The sequence below is a fragment of the Indicator indicator genome, chromosome 24 (genome assembly GCF_027791375.1).
Source record: "Indicator indicator isolate 239-I01 chromosome 24, UM_Iind_1.1, whole genome shotgun sequence".
Classification (NCBI taxonomy): Eukaryota; Metazoa; Chordata; class Aves; order Piciformes; family Indicatoridae; genus Indicator; species Indicator indicator.
In genome coordinates this window covers 13215261-13231668 of record NC_072033.1, presented here as the reverse complement: position 1 = coordinate 13231668, position 16408 = coordinate 13215261, and the positions used below count along the sequence as shown (strand labels likewise).

At 40.3% G+C, this 16408-nt stretch overlaps 1 protein-coding gene across 2 annotated transcripts; it reads left to right on the top strand.

The window, feature by feature from the left end:
* Window positions 1–749: 749 nt before the first annotated feature.
* On the top strand, window positions 750–15624 carry YTHDF1 (YTH N6-methyladenosine RNA binding protein F1). Of its 2 annotated transcripts, XM_054391874.1 has the most exons (6): window positions 750–776; window positions 1195–1219; window positions 2344–2349; window positions 2711–2790; window positions 7760–9286; window positions 15598–15624. In XM_054391874.1, exons 1-6 carry the CDS (start codon window positions 750–752, stop codon window positions 15622–15624), a joined length of 1692 nt encoding a protein of 563 aa, XP_054247849.1. The 2 variants fall into 2 exon arrangements, with proteins under 2 accessions (XP_054247849.1, XP_054247848.1); XM_054391873.1 differs by lacking the exon at window positions 2344–2349.
* Window positions 15625–16408: the final 784 nt, after the last annotated feature.

The window sequence follows — 16408 nt, the reverse complement described above, 5'->3', positions numbered from 1 at the left end:
AGGATGAAAACCTCGACACGAGAGTAGGGGCGGCCAGCAGGCGGGCTACTGGGAACCCTCTACCACAGGCAGCTCCCGCAGGCCCCAGCGCCGTACCTGCGCCGGCTGCGGGGTGGTGTGAAGGGGCAATGTGTGAGCCGGCACGGCCGAGCCGAGGAGCAAAAAGCGTAGCTGACCCAGGATAAGAAGGGACAGGGAATGGACCATTGCAGAGGTCGGGAGCAGCACCGTCTCCACTTAGCTCGCCGCCCGCTCGCGCACGCGCGACACGTTCCGCCGTACTCCGCGCGCCTTCCTCCCCCTCCCCGCCTGCGCCTTCCCGGCGTGCCCCGCGCACTCTCGGCGTTGACGTCACCGCAGCCCGGCGCCCGCCGCCATTGGAGTTAGAGGCTCCGGCTCCATCCCTCGCTGCGGTCCGACGGCGGTGGGCAAGGCCCGGGCGGCTCGGCCCGGGGGTATGTGAAGAGACGGGGCCGGCAGGGTGAAGCGAGGTGCGGGACCGGTGCCGGTCTACTGTCCCGTGGGCTTCCTTCCCTGCCCTGAGGAGACGCCGAGCGGCGGCGCGCACGCCAACGGGCCTTTTCCCTCCCCCTCGGCCCTGGCCCCTTCCCCTCCCTGGCCGCCGCCTGAGGGGAGAGGCGCCGCCGCCGCCCCTCCGCCAGGCCTCGGAGCTCCGCGCAGCGCCGAGTGGGCCCTGCCTTCTCCCCCCGGCCCTCTCTGCTGAACCACGACGGCCCTGTACATGAATTATGTCTGCCACAAGCGTTGACCCTCAGGTAAGCAGCGAAGCGCGGGGCCTGCCTCCTACCCAGCCGGGGGCGGGGGGTTTCCTTTGCAGGCCTGTACCTGTGTTTGGCCCGCGAGAGGCTTTTTCTTCTCCCTCTTTGCTTCCTTAGAGATCAGTGTTTTCTCATTAAGTTCCCCCGTGAGCACTGCACGGGGCTACTGCCTTTCGAGAGCCGTGGCCATTTCTAAGGAAGGCCAGGGCTGAATGATACGTAAAATATAAACTGAGGCTGAAGAGTTAAGCAAGCCTTGGTGTGTTGTTAGCCTTTTTTATGAGCCTTATACCCATCCTTAAAAGCTGTGTGTTTTGCAGTAGCATTATAAGCTTTTTCCTGAAATTAACTTAATTTCCCTTATTTTCTTTTTCATTCTTTTCCTTCACTTAATCATGTGTCGTGGCTTCTCAAGAGACCGAAAGGACAGGATAATAAAGGTGAGGATCATGCTGAGATCTGGTTAAATCGTTATTGAAACAGATTAATTACACAGGCACCTGTGGGTGAGCAGGATGGAGTTGTGCCTAGTCCCTGTGAATAACATCTGGAACAAGGGAAGTTGTCCTTTGTTTCAAAAATAACGTAAATTTACTCAACTAACCTCACTTGCATCCTACTTAATGTTACAGAGTTTAGAGTGGGCAGGATTATGTGTTAGTTCTAAACATAATGATGCCTTCAGTTCCTTAAAATAAAGCAGATTTCCACATAAAGTCACCAGGATCTGCCTATTCTATATCTATTTTTACATACTTGTAGTCCCTTTCTGCTGTGTGAGTACAACTTATCACTGGGATGCTGTTGAGTGATGTATGTGGTAGGTGTCATATATATATAAACCCACACAATTATTTAAGGAATTTAAAAAAAAGTTCTCATGAACTAATAAGCCTTTTATCATAACTCCTCTGCTTCATTTAAGATTAATTTTAATGATAAGTTATCTAATTGGGGTTATTGGGGTTGCTAATGATCGTGTAACTGTTCAGGTTTGCAAACTAACAATGTTCAACTCATAAATGCTTTTAAATGTATCTTAATCTGCCTTAAAAATTCACCTACTTCTAGTTACAGAAAGTTTTACACTATTCTTGTGTTTGTAAATGCTTTTTTTTCCCCCCTCACTTTCCCTGACAAAGTTTGAGAAATACTCTGGTAAATGGAATCTATGAAATTTCCAAACTTGTTTCACAAACACCCAATTTGCTATAGTGGTATTTTGACTTGACTTTAGCTGTTCTGTGAAACAGGTGAACAAAGCAGCTGTTACTTAATGTGTTTGACCCTCTTTTCTTAAACTTGAAGCAAAGGAAATAATTTGAAGTTCCCTAAGAAGAGTTTCAGTTTGAGACATCTTTCAGTAATGGCTTTTGAATGCTTTTCACATATGAACATATGCTTAAGTAGCCCTTTGCTTGCAATAAATGTCTGTATTTTACACATTAGAAAGTGGAGACTTAAGTTCTGCTGAAAGATACCAGAATATCAAGGCACTTAGCAGCCATTATTTCATAGTTAAATGTGACCTCACCTAATCTTATTTTAGCCAACTTAATTTAAGCAGCAAGTAACAGATGCTGAGAGAACTGTAAATTAGTTTGAGAGTTCTAATTATGGACCAGAACAATAGATGTTGTTTTCCAATATTTTTTTCCACTAAATTCTTGTTAATAATTACAGTTTTTTGTTCAGAGTTAGCTCACAGGAGTTGTCTTTTCACTCCTGACTGTAGAATATATTTAATGTTTAAATTTACTGAATAGTAGTGTATAAAATAACACAAAGACAAACCATTTGCAGGGAAAAATGTTATCCCTTGGTCTTTGATTGAATCTTCATGCTGTGAGGAAGGAATAAAACACTAAAGAGACTCTTTGCTGAAGTGCTTCTAAGCAGTGTTACAGCATGTTGTCGCCTTCTTCTTCCAGTACAAAATGGTTCGTTACACCAGAAGGATACAGTTCATGACAACGATTTTGAACCTTACCTTTCTGGGCAGTCAAATCAGGTTAGTGTATTTTTAACTTAGTTTTTTTTTTCTTCTTTGGCATGCTGTTGGCACTCAATTCATGGGATTATGTCGAGGGAGCAAATTCCTTAAATAGAAATGGAGAAAGAAATGACTGGCATATTGTGTTACTTGCTAATACAACCAGCATTTGTGCTCACAAAGCTAAGATTACTCTGCGTATCCGGATGGCCACAAGTGAAAACGAAGTTAATGTTCCAACTAGTGTCTGCTGATTGCTCCTCCAATTGCAGGTTATTGAGAGGGTTGGGTTGTGACAGACTATTTGATCTCAGGGTTCTTTGAGGGAATTGCATGTGGGAGTTAGAAGGTTCTGCTTTTGGGCTCTCCTGATTTGTGTAATTTGTATAATCCTGGAAATTAGCATAGTTGAACTTTGGTTTGGATGCTTTCTAGGCAGCTTGTAGAGTTGTCCAGCTTGCTTTTTCCACTTCAGCAAATATTGTTCTTTCTTGTCCTCTGAAATATCCAAAGAATTAAAGATGTATTATTTTAGGACACTCTTAGCATAATCCAGTTCATTCTAACATACATCAAATCAACATCCATGACTTACATACCATTATCATTGAAAATAATTTCTGATTGAAGTAATTTTTGACTTAACAATCAAATCTTTAAAGTGAACTAAAGCACATAGAAACTCAAGATACAAAATATTTCACAAATACAAAATGCCATTTCAGAGAGAGGCCTGCTGAGGTACATAATTATTTCTTGGCAGAAAGGTTAAGTGTTATTTTTAAAAAGGGCAATTTAGAATTCAGCCTGAGGCTGCTGTTACCACTGTTAATATTGGTGACATCACTGAGCTTGCTTGCAAAAGGAAATTATTCTACATGCTGTAAAACCCCCCAGCATATAATATGCTGTTCTGCTTCATTTATGGAAACTAATTTAAACTTGAACACCAGAGCAACCAGTATCAACTCATGTGCTGTGTGTTGTTTGACTTCAAGGTGTGTTAAACACTTTTGTTAGGGCAGATAGATGGGACTTTTACAAGTTTGATTTGGATGATGGCTTCAGGAAGGGTGCACACTTCAGCACAACATGGATATACTTGAGCTGGTTTCCATCCTGGAAAGCTATCTAGACAGCACTGTAGAAGTCGGGACAAGTGCTACATAACCTGAACTGAGCTCTGCACTATGTGAATTCCAGCTCCCTAGCCAAGCTTTAAACTTGCCTACAGCATAGATGTGTTCTGCTGACTTGAAAGAAAATGATTTAAGGGGAAACATTCCTTTTTCTCTGCAATTCATGTAGCAGAGAGAAAAGCAGGAAACTTGGGGAAAAACAAAGGAAAATTTCCTTTTATAATGCCAAATTAGTTTTGAAAAAATGGAGGTTTTCACCTTCCTCTAATGGTTTGAAATTCCACTTCATCACATTTGTATGCAGTTCTTAATGACTTAAACCCCAAATATGCTGTTCTAATGGGTAAGAAACTGAACATTACACTTCATATGGAAAAAATGCAGGCCTAACTATTATAGTGTAATTCTAGGAAATTTGTCTTAGTGGTCAACAAGCCTAATTATTGCATTTAAATAGAAAAATTGCTATGACTGTTAGAATTTCCATAATTCTAATAAAGTTCTCTCACATGAAAATGTGACAGAGTTATTTATGCTGTGGTGAGAAATTGGCATGCTACAAGAAACAATTGTGTAGGTTGTCTTACAGTTTTAACTTGAAAGTGACAGTGGCATTAATTAGGGCTGTGAAATTTTGTACTGGAAACAACCATCTTTCTGAACAAAGCATCATTATCTATTTGTTCAGTCAGATTAATTCAGCCCTTGAAAATGACTGTAAAATGCAAGTGACTTAAAGATGGGAAACCAACTGGATAGTTTAGAAAATCCTTAAGAAATGAAAAAAAATACTCAGAAATTAAAAGCCCAGCTGACACAGCAATGTATTTGACATCAAAGATCAAAAGTAGCTTGGCAATATTATGTTAATTTCATCTTTCAAAAACACAAATTAGTTTTTAAAATTAGTATTAAGCATATTGTCCAAACAAATAAAATATAATTGCCTGCCTTCTTTCTGTTTTTAGGTAGTGGTTTCTTCTTTCTTTCCCTAAAGGTTCTAGTATTCAAGTAGTAGTGGTTATACAGGTCAAATTTGAGCTGTGATAGCTTTTACGTGCAAAGGGAACTGAGCGGAGTAGAGTGTTGGTATACAAAGGTATCCTCAAAGCAAGAAAGGCATCCCCCATGTCACCTCATCCAGAAACAAAATCAGGGAATGGTTTGAGTTGGAAGGGACTTCATAGATCATCTAGTTACAATCCCCCTGTCATGGGCAAGGACATTGCCAGGGTGTTAAGGTCCCATCCAATCTGGCTTTCAATGCTTCCAAGCTTGGGGCCTCCACAAGCCTTCTCTGGGCAACCTGTTTCAGTGTCTCAGCACCCTCACAGGGAAGAATCTTTGTACTGGGTAATCTAAACCTAGCATCTTCCAGTTTGAAGCCATTACCCCATGCCCTGTTACTCCATGCCTTTGTTGGTTTCCCAGCTCTCCTGTAGGATCCCCTTCAAATACTGGAAGGCTGCTATAAGGTGTCCTTGCAGCTTTCCCTTCAGGCTGAACAGCCCCAAATCTTTCAGCTTTCAAAAGATTATTCTTGAGTTCCAGGGATTACTAGCAAGCAGCATGCCTTGGGAGAAAGGAGGATTCCCTTCCTCATTAACAGAATCATTGGGTTGGCTTGTTCTTGTTTGTATGTTATTGGTTGTTTTGGATTTTTTTTTCTCTTTTTCTCCAATGATAATAATACAAAACTATAAGGTAGGCAGAAGGATCAAGGTTGAGTTTGTTGAAGTCAGTGTTTTGCTGTTGCAGTGAAGGACTTCAGTCAGGGTTTTTTTTTTTTTTTACATGCTGGCACAAAGCCAGTCAAAATAAATTGAATGTTTTGTGAAGATGTCTGCTAAAGTTTACTTTAATCTTGTTAGAAACCTTCTGGAAACTTTGCAGGCTGTGTGATGGGAGGTGACAGCCTCAGGAATCATCAAGAATCCCTGAGCAAAAAGATTTTGGAACAAAACACGTGCTTTGGCTAGACTTACAGAATCATAGAATCATTCAGCTTACTCTTTTTGGTCTTAGTAAATTCTAGATCTGTAGAATATGTGAAGATAAATAGTTTTTCAGTGATTCTTACATCTCGTTTTTGTCTGGGTTTGTTTTTGCATTTTTCTTACTGCTTCAAGATGTAGTTCATAGCAATCTTGAAGTCAAGTAATTCAGAAAAATGACATTTTTATATGCTAAATATTGATTATTTTAGCTTGGGAGTCTTAAAAAATTAATGCATTTTGGAAGCTTTTCTCATAGGAAGAAGGGTTGTGCACCTCTCATTGATGGTAGAATTTGCATCTGAGTCAAGGCAGCAGGAATAGTGACATTATTTCTTTTGAGTCAACAACACTGGATCTAGGCTTTTTAAATCTCAGAAGTGGTTACAGAACTATATGTGAGTCTTGGAGGCATTTTATGGGATCATTGTGTGGAAGTGAAGGATATTGAATTACTCTGACTGTGGGGTGGCGCAGAAGGGAGTCGTTGAAAAACGAGCAGTAAAATTCACTATCAGTTGTGTATTGTACTTCAGCAAGGAGGGTTTGGGTTTTTTGTTTTGGTTTTTTTGTGTGTGGTTTTGTTTTTTTTTTTTTACTTCATTTTTGGAATGAGTTGAGAAATATTTTTTTTTTTTTGAAAGATGACTGAAGTACCAGTGCAGTTTTGCTGATTTTGCCGATATATTCTTTTTTTTTCAAGTTTGAAATCTTGCAGCTTGAAAGAAATCTTAGTTCCTTTTCTTAAAATAATCTTTCTCCATGAGTAAGGAAGAGGGAGCTGCTGTTTGACTCATTAACAGGAGATGCTGACCTTCTTCCCCCTCACTGGTAATTACAGTTGGAGTGTTGCTTTGGAAGGTCTCCAATAAATATGCTTCAAGTTTATTTAAAGAGGAATAAAACCTATTTTAGATATTGTTTGTTCTTTTGCATTGTTGAAGATGAGAACATACAGAATGCTGCAAAATGAGGGGTCAGCAGAAGATTGAGAGTGGAATGAATGGCTTCTCAGCTTGAGCTAAGGAGGAAAAGATGGAATTTGAGGGGGATCTGCTGGTTTGTACCCATCAGTCTCTTATTTCATAGAGTAGAAAAGGTGGCTTGTGTAGAAGGACTGTCAGAAAATGTCTTGCACACTTGTAACTGCTAGTGTGGGAGGAAGAGATCTTTGCAAAAGGCTGAGTAGGGTCTTTCTCAGTTTGGATGGTACGTAGCACAACATGTTTCCATACACGAGTCTCCAGTACACAATCACCTGCATTTCAGCTTGTAGTTGTTGGGGCTGGTTACACCAAATGTGGGGTGCTTCTTAGGGATCTCTCTGTGTTCCTCTCTATGTCAGAAGTAGTTTTTTGCATGTTTTACCATTTCAGGTGTGTTTTGCTCCTCAAAACAATTCCAGCATGAGGACTGTAATCATATTTGCTGTTAAATATGCTATCATATTTATTTAACCTAACACTTCTCCCATACAGTGATCTACACATGTTCCTTAGTTTTATGAGACACAAAATATATTGTTATATAAGTTCCTTGTAATATTTTTGGCTATTGACTAAATAATTTTAGGAGCAGCCACTAAACACCCTTAGTAATGTAACTTGAGTTTACGTGGTTTCAAAATCTTAATACTAACCTCATTGTGAGCCACTAGTCCTGGAGTGTGTTAGAAATGCTCAGATCCTGCAGTTCAGCCCTGCATCTTTCTTGGGAGTGTGATCTATGATCTGTAATTAGAACATAAATTATCTTCTCTCTTTGTTTCTATTTGGTAATGAAGAGTGATAGGGTTATTTATAAATGAAGGGGAGTTTGTATCTAAAATTCTCTTGTTTTTTTTGTCTTTAACAGAACAGTAGCTATCCATCAATGACTGATCCCTATCTGTCCAGTTATTATCCACCATCTATTGGGTTTCCCTATTCTCTCAGTGAAGCACCATGGTCTACAGGAGGAGATCCTCCTATCCCATATCTCACCACCTATGGACAGCTCAGTAATGGAGATCATCATTTTATGCACGATGCTGTTTTTGGACAGCCTGGGGGTCTGGGAAATAACATCTACCAGCACCGGTTTAACTTCTTCCCTGAAAATCCTGCCTTCTCAGCCTGGGGAACAAGTGGATCCCAAGGACAGCAGACTCAAAGTTCAGCCTATGGGAGCAGTTACAGCTACCCACCTAGTTCACTGGGTGGTACCATCGTGGATGGACAAACAGGATTTCATAATGATACGTTAAATAAAGCTCCTGGAATGAACAGTATTGAACAGGGAATGGTTGGACTCAAGATTGGTGGAGATGTTACAACTTCAGCAGTGAAAACAGTAGGGTCTGTTGTCAACAGTGCTGGAATGACAGGTACCCTCTCTGGTAATGGTGGATCTAATGTAAACTTGCCAGTATCTAAACCAACCTCCTGGGCTGCTATAGCTAGCAAGCCTGCAAAACCACAGCCTAAAATGAAATCAAAAACTGGACCTGTAATTGGGGGAGCATTGCCTCCTCCACCTATAAAGCATAATATGGACATTGGGACTTGGGACAATAAGGGTCCTGTGGCAAAAGTTCCTGCCCCCCAACAGATACCTTCTCCTCAGTCTGTTCCACAGCCGCAACAACAAATTGTTCAGCCTGTTCCAACTCAGCCTCCTCCATTGACTCAGCCTCAGTATCAGGCTCCTCAGCAGGCACCCCAAAACCGCTGGGTAGCTCCTCGTAACAGGAATGCAGCTTTTGGCCAAAGCGGAGGAGCTGGTAATGACAGCAGCTCACCTGGCAGTACTCAGCCCAACCCTCTTCCAAGTGGCGAGTCCCATCCTGTCCTTGAAAAACTGAAAGCTGCTCACAGCTATAACCCTAAAGATTTTGAATGGAACCTTAAAAATGGACGTGTGTTCATAATCAAGAGCTATTCTGAGGATGATATTCATCGTTCCATTAAGTATTCTATTTGGTGTAGTACAGAACATGGCAACAAACGCCTGGACAGTGCTTTTCGGTCCATGAATAGCAAGGGTCCAGTCTACTTGCTGTTCAGTGTCAATGGTAGTGGACACTTCTGTGGAGTAGCAGAGATGAAATCACCTGTGGACTATGGCACCAGTGCAGGTGTCTGGTCTCAGGACAAGTGGAAGGGGAAATTCGATGTCAAGTGGATCTTTGTGAAGGATGTGCCCAACAACCAGCTCCGACACATCAGGCTGGAGAACAATGACAACAAACCTGTTACAAACTCCCGTGACACACAGGAGGTGCCCTTAGAAAAAGCAAAACAAGTGCTTAAAATTATTGCTACTTACAAGCACACGACCTCCATCTTTGATGACTTTTCTCATTATGAAAAGCGCCAAGAAGAGGAGGAGGTGGTGCGGAAGGTAAACTTGTTAAAAAATTTATTTTATACACAGATATGGGGAAAATGGAATGTGGAGGCTGCTATGGTAGAGAAAATGTAAGTAAGAATCTGAAATGTTTTTAATACATCCCAGCTTGATGGCTTTATGTGTGTTTAACAACATAGAAAGCAAACATCCTTTTTTGTGTGTGACAGTTTCCAAGCTAATGAAAACAGAAAGGTAAAGGGTGTTATGTCCTTTTTTTTTGTTGTTTTTTTTAGTTAATAAACTAGGGAATAGTTTCTGTCTCAGAATTGGATTCTACCAGTGATTACCACATAAGTTTTTTTGCCTTAAATACAGGGTGTTTTAACACTATTTCACTGGAACTGGGCTATCAGAATTGATACCTGTATTAGCACATGAAATTTCTACATCACCTTGAAGATCGAGAAGCCTGATCTTGTCCAGTTGATCTCTTTGGAGAAGAAAGAGTTGCGTAAAAATGCTGGAATAGTGCTAGAAAGATGCATTTCTGCTGCTGTCTTAATTGAGTAAATAAAGGTTTTCCAGTTCCTGGGTCTAATCTGTCTGCTAAATATTGAAAAGTACTGAGCCAAGATGTAGTAAGAGAGATTTGGGCAGTAGCTAAATATGTATTAAGAGATTTGGGTAGTAACTGGGAAAGTGTAGTAATAACTTCTATATGTTTTTGTGGCTATTAAGTCTACCCTAAGAGATACCATCCCATGATCTCAGTTCTAGGAATGCCTTTCTCTAATTAGGAAATCGTGAAATAATAGACTGACAAACTACTAGGTGTCAGGATGTGTAATTCCTAGCTAATTAACACTTCAAGTTGCTTAATGTTGATAATGTTTGATAGACATTTTTGTGTACCATTTCCAATCAAGCATTTATTGACAAGCCAGTTAAGTGCAGCTCACACTTGCTTCAAATTGTTTTTGAAGCAAAGACTTATTTCATGTTCCTGAGGCTTAAATTGAAGTTGCTATTTTAAAGGTTTTATTGCCATTTAAAAGTGCAGGTAAAATTGCTTTAAATTCTCTTGACGGAATGTACCCTTAAGTTGTGAGTGAAAAGGAGGTCAGTGTCTGAAGAACTTCTTAGCTCAGCTTTTCCTAGCCATAACTTACGATGTGTGTAGCATGGCTCAGCGCAGCAGGGAAGGAGAGCTTCACATCTGAAGTGTTTCTCTTGTACTCCCTGTGGGGTTCCACAAGCTAAAATCTAAAAGCTTTCACTTCAGCATTTCATCCCTTCAGCAGACAATTAGCAATTCAATATTTAATGTGACCTGTATCTTGAGAGGTGTTTCCTTATGGAGGATAGAGTAAGGCCTAAGTTCCGTTGCCCAGCGTTTGCAGTACATCTGGGGATCATTGTTTTGGCTTTTTTTTTTTTTTAAGTGCTGAGTCTTGCTGGGATTTGCTGCCAGGTCTGGAGGGGAGAGTAATGTGAGTGTTTAAGGAGTGAGTGCTGGGAAAGTGATGGGATGTCTCATCTGGAGCAGTTAACTTACTGGCCTAAGGGACACCTGATGGCTGCTTACTGGACTTCTTTGTTTTGTGGGTAGCTCAGGGGCATGATGTCAACTACTGGGCTGATCCTGCTTTGGGTTGTTTTACTACACACAGCTATTCCCCACTTTCAGCTCAGGTGCTGATAGAGTATTTTTGCCCAGCTCACTGCTTTGTAACAGGATCAGTTTTTCAAAATAATGATTTTTTTTTTTTTTCCTGCTAAATGTAAAACTGAGCCTCTGGCTTGTGTGACACATTCTGAAAATGAACTCTGAAGTCTAATTTAACATTTCTTCGATTGCTCTCAGTAGTTCAGAAAATGGGACAATGTGCAAATAGTTGGAGTATGCTGAGGGAGGTAATAGTGCTAGAGAGGTAAAGCAGATCAGCAGTGAGGGATGAAAAATAAGATGCTGCTTGTCAGGTTGCATTCTATAAAGCTATTGTCTGGAAAGTTAATCTTTTCCCATTCACTGACTAAATGAATTTTAGAAGTCAAGCTGATTGCTAGAAGAGTTTCTTTGCAGGATATGCACATACTTGAACTCTTGAAGTTTGTGCTGTGGAAGTTGAAGCCTTCCTGTTACACAAAGTTAACCTTCCTATCACAGTGATTTTTGAGGACATTGCCAGTTATCTTGCAACCTAACTGACATTTTCAGGTGGTTGGTTGTTTATGCCGTCTTAACTGGTTATTGGGTTACTGGGTTTTATTCATTACACTCTAGCACTAAAATTACTTGTGGAAATTTTGTGTTTCCGTTTCACCATGGTTGTGGATCAGAAAAGGGACAGAATTCTTGAAAGCTTGAATGCTTTAATTTCAAATACACACAGATATTTAGGTAGGGAAGAATGCCTTCATGTCATCTGTGCGCTGCAGGCATTAGCCCTTCAGCTCTTCTCGAGGTGGTTGCAGTTTATTGCCAGCCAGTGTGTCCTTAACTGATTTGCGCAGAGGAAGCTCCAGTATGTTCTGAGTTCAACTGACCCAGGAACCTCTGTTAACACCAGATCATCAGATGAGGTTTTGGCAGGTTTAATGCTGGATTAAATTCATTAAAGTGCCAAAGATTCATCAGTGCTGCCAGCATTGCTTAAGGACTGTGTCATCATCTAGAATTGAGAGAAGATTTGTTTGTGCTGGAATGTAAGTTCAGCTTTTGATTTGCCACAGTAATAAACTATTTAAGCCCAGTGTGGTGACCCAGAACCAGGGAAAGGAGTGACAGAAGGATATTGGGTTTTGGAATGAAATAGCAAGAAAATGAATGGCACGAAATCTCTCCAGACCCTCCTCCCCAGTGTTTCTCAGTCAGTTTCCAGGGTCGCTGCATTGTCCACAAGGAGAGAAATTTTGATATAACCTCAGGCTCTTGGAAGCTAAAAATGTTGCAACATGTGAGGGAATTCTTGAAAAAGAAAATGTGGTATAATGGGACATTATTAACATTCCCTAGAAACATGCATGAGTTAACTTTAGAAGACAATTCTGTAATGTCACAAACTTGCAAAGAAAATACACTTGTTGCAGATTTGGGGTTTTTATTTGCATCTGGTGGTAGGACAAACAGGCTGATCTGCTCTAGGTAGCTCATCTTCACAGGTCTGTCTTTGACTAGATGGTCACAGTGACTGTGCTGGACTGCTGTTCAACTGCCTCCGATCTATGTGAAGGTGCTCAGCTATTCCAAGCTGTACACCTTGATGTTGTGTTGGAACAGCTGCAGAGTCATATCTCAAAAAAATCAAATCACCAAGCTTCCCATTTCTCTTTTTGGGTGATTAAACATTGCAAAGTGTTAGCTAGTATATGGCAGCACTTAGAAATGATCCCTTTCTACCTGGCACTGTGTGGGTATTCCCTTGCAATGTGCTTTCTGTGGACGCACTCATTGATGCAGAACTTTTAAGGAGGGAATATTGTCCTTCCCCCAAAACTAGTTGAAAAACATTTCTATTTTAAAGTTAATACCAATTGGTTTTTCTGCTGTGAAGATAACTTTATATTTGTGTGTTGGAAGATGAGTGCTTCCATCCCACTGGCCTTACCAAATAAAGTTTAGAGGGAGGGTTGACAGCTACTTCAGACTGAGGTGAAGGGAACAGAAATTTGTTTCCAAAATGGAAGCCTCTGCAGGGTTTGTGAAAACTAATTTTCCTTGTGTCTGAGGACTAGACATAATTAATGTCATGAAGGAGAAATGTACAGCAGGAAGCTCCCCTGTGAGATACCAGAGAGTTCTCCTGGAGAAGAAACTACGAAGGCTCAGGATGGATCTTCAGCACCAAGATGAGCAAAGCTTTGTTAGTTCCTTACAGAACTGCTTGTTCTTGCTTGCTGTAATGCTAATAGCAGTATAAAGAGAAGAATTTGGTTAGAGCTAAAAAGCAGCCACGCTCAAGAGCACAAAGAACTGTTCCATCAGTTTCTTTCCCATCAGTTGATATGATTTCAGCTGCTTTTTATAAAAGCAAGACTCAGATTAGTCCCTGAGAGAGAAAGCAAGCAGCAAGTTAAGAGGAACTGCCTAGTAATTTACTCAGTAAATGGTGCTTTTTGCTGAATTATAAAGCCTGAGCTGAGTCTTGAATGCATGAGCAGACTTTTAGATAGCAAGTTGAAGTCTCAGTTGCTTGCCTGTCTTCTACTTGTGTGGGACTAGGCCATGAGAATGGAAAACTTTGATTTTAAAAGGAAGCAGAATTATGAGGAGCAGTGGAACCCCATAGAAAGCTGAAACTAAGCTATATAAAGTGGCAGAGGGAAAGAACAGGCTGATGAGCTTGGTCAGACAGAAAGGCAGACCAAAGGGGATTTGCCACGTTGGAAATGGAAGTAGATGGAATGATTAATTTTTAGGAAGTCTGAATATGGGGTTGAAATATTCAGTCTTAGATTCTTTTAATCACCTTTTCTCTGAAATGTCAGGCAGCCAAAAGTTCCTTTCCTTAAGAACATATAACACCTAATATGTTTATGATACTCTGCCACTAAGAAATTACTTTCATTGACAGTTCCTTATAAGTCAGTGGTTAAAAGCTAGGAGGAATATAGATTGTTTTCTTTTTTTTAAAGCAAATGATATCACTTTACATGATCTGTTAAGTTAGTCTGGTAAAAATTTTTCTGTCTTTTACTTCTAAGTCATAGATTGCAAATTTATACCAGAGTTTGTTGACTTCATTTTATTATGAAAATTGAAATACTAATATTATTCTGCCTGGAGGCAAAAATCAATATATTACATTTTAAAAACCTCATTTCGTTTTATGCTGTGACCAGCTGAAGCAGCAAGTATGGTCTGTTGTGTTTCTAGTCTTGGGTGTATTTGCAGATAAACTTTGCATCACAACAGAAGCAACTCTGAGCTGAGTTTTGCATGGATTCCACAAAACAAGTGAAATCTGAAGGCGTTAGTCTAGGAGTTGACTGTTGTTTACGCTTAGCCTATTCACAATTTCCTTGCTTGAAATAGGATTTGGTGCCATATTTTGGTGCATTTGAGTATAGTACACAAAGTCTTTACCTGCCAGCTTTGTACTCTGGGATGAAAGGGAAAACAGCAAAGGCTGAACCCTTTCTGTTCAGTCTGTGTGGAAAAGTACGCTGACACGAAGATACAGCAGCTTATTTTAGTCCATTTGTCCTTCTGTCTCCTGCCTGTTCTGCATCTTAGGGGGCTCATGAAACAATTACTGATAATGTCCCCTTTTTTTATTACTGTGTTGCTTGCCTTTGAAGCCCTGTGCAGAGGCTCTGCTTTAAATGGAAGCAGAGGCATGACTTTGCTGCTGGGAGAGCACAGGTTAGCTCAGTGAAGACTTAGAGCAGTTGAGGGATGCCTGCAGGTATCTCTTACTTTCTCTGTGTCCAGTAGCTGTTCTTAGCAGAGACTTTGGGACCTCAGAGACCCTACTGGCTTCTGTACTAGAAAGCCTTTGGAAATTTTGGGGTCGTTCAGTGTGGTTGTGCTGGTTTTTAATCAGACTATGCAGAATCACAGAACTTTTCTTCCACCTGATGATGTATGTATTTTTTTTTTTTTTTAACCCCTTGGCTTGTCAAGTATTTCACAGCCTTCCAGAACAATTGAACAGACAGGAAGGATTAGGAACAGAATTTCTAGAGAGCTCAAATCCCTACTTTCAGTGAATGTGGCTAAACTTCAAAGTCACAGAATCCTGGAATGGTTGGGTGGGAAGGGACCTTAAAGATCATTTAGTTCCAACCTCCCTACAATGAGCAGGGTCACCTTCCACTAGACTAGTACTTAAAAATTCTACCAGTTCTGTGGAGTTCACTTGTGCATCTTCTTTTCATGGAGTTAACCATTCATAGAATCATTAAGGTTGGAAAAAACCTTTAAGACCATCAGGTCCAACTGTAGAATCCACCACCTCCTTCCTGTGGAGTTCACCAATCCACCATCTCCGTTCTGCCCTTGCATTGGTCATGCTCCTGCCGCAGCAGCTAAAATCCAGAAATCGGGGTACTGCAGGCCCTGATTCTGCCTGGCAATGCTGATAATTCCCTCCTTTGCTTGCTGTGACCATCTGCAGTCAGTTCAATGTGACTGTGCAGCTCTTCCACTTGAAGCTGCACTCAAGCTCTCAAATCCTTGGGCTGTCAGGTGTATCCACTCTATTTACAAAACACAGCAGCAAGGTTTTAGCTGACAGTGTCGTTATCTGGGGTCACTTCAGTGCTGTTACACCACTTCACAACTTTTTTTTTTTGCTTGCTTGCTTGCTTGACTAAAGGAGTTAATTTTTTAACTTGTAACTTGTTTTTTCTCGTTGCAGGAACGCCAGAATCGAAACAAACAATAAGAATAAACATACTCAGTTTGATAGATATACTAGAACTGATATTAAATTCGACTCTGAGAAACAAAATTGAAAGTCTACTGGTGCTGTATGCTGGCATCAGGACAGACTAAAGCTTTCAGCTCCAATATATCTTCTCGTGCAGGGGAAATTAAGTTGTTGCATCTTTTAAGTACATTGTAGTTTACTTTTGCCCAAGTGAATCTGCATTATTTTGTATCTTTTTTTTTTTTCCTCTATGTACAATTCTGTAGAAACCATTAATAAAAGTTTTGTCTGGTTTTATTTTTTTAAAGTTGATAAACAGTTATATTAACCTAATGTGGACCTATACATGAGCATACTAAAGTGTCAGTGCTTCCCAAAGGCTTTATTTTGGCACAAATTTATGTTCCCAGCCGGAGACAGGGATTATGGAGAACACATAACAAATCATCCTTTATCTTCCTCTCTCTCAACCCCTTTTTTTTTTTTTTTTTAACCCCTTTCCTGGCAAAAGTCAGAAATCATGTGTTTGATTTATTTAAATAATAAAAAAAAATTTTTTTTCTTTTATTGGAGATACTTTTATTTTTTAAAATTTTATTATTTTTTTAAATTTATTTCTTTTATCAAGATAACTGCACTTCAGACTTTTTGAAATCAAAACCCTCAATTTGATCCCTTTGTGCAGCTGCTTTTTTTTGGCCTCTTGATTTATCTGTACAATTACACTTTGAAAAACTGCTGATGCGCCATGTTTTGATTTTTTTTCTTTTCTTTTTCCTGTCTGGTAGAAAAATCAAAT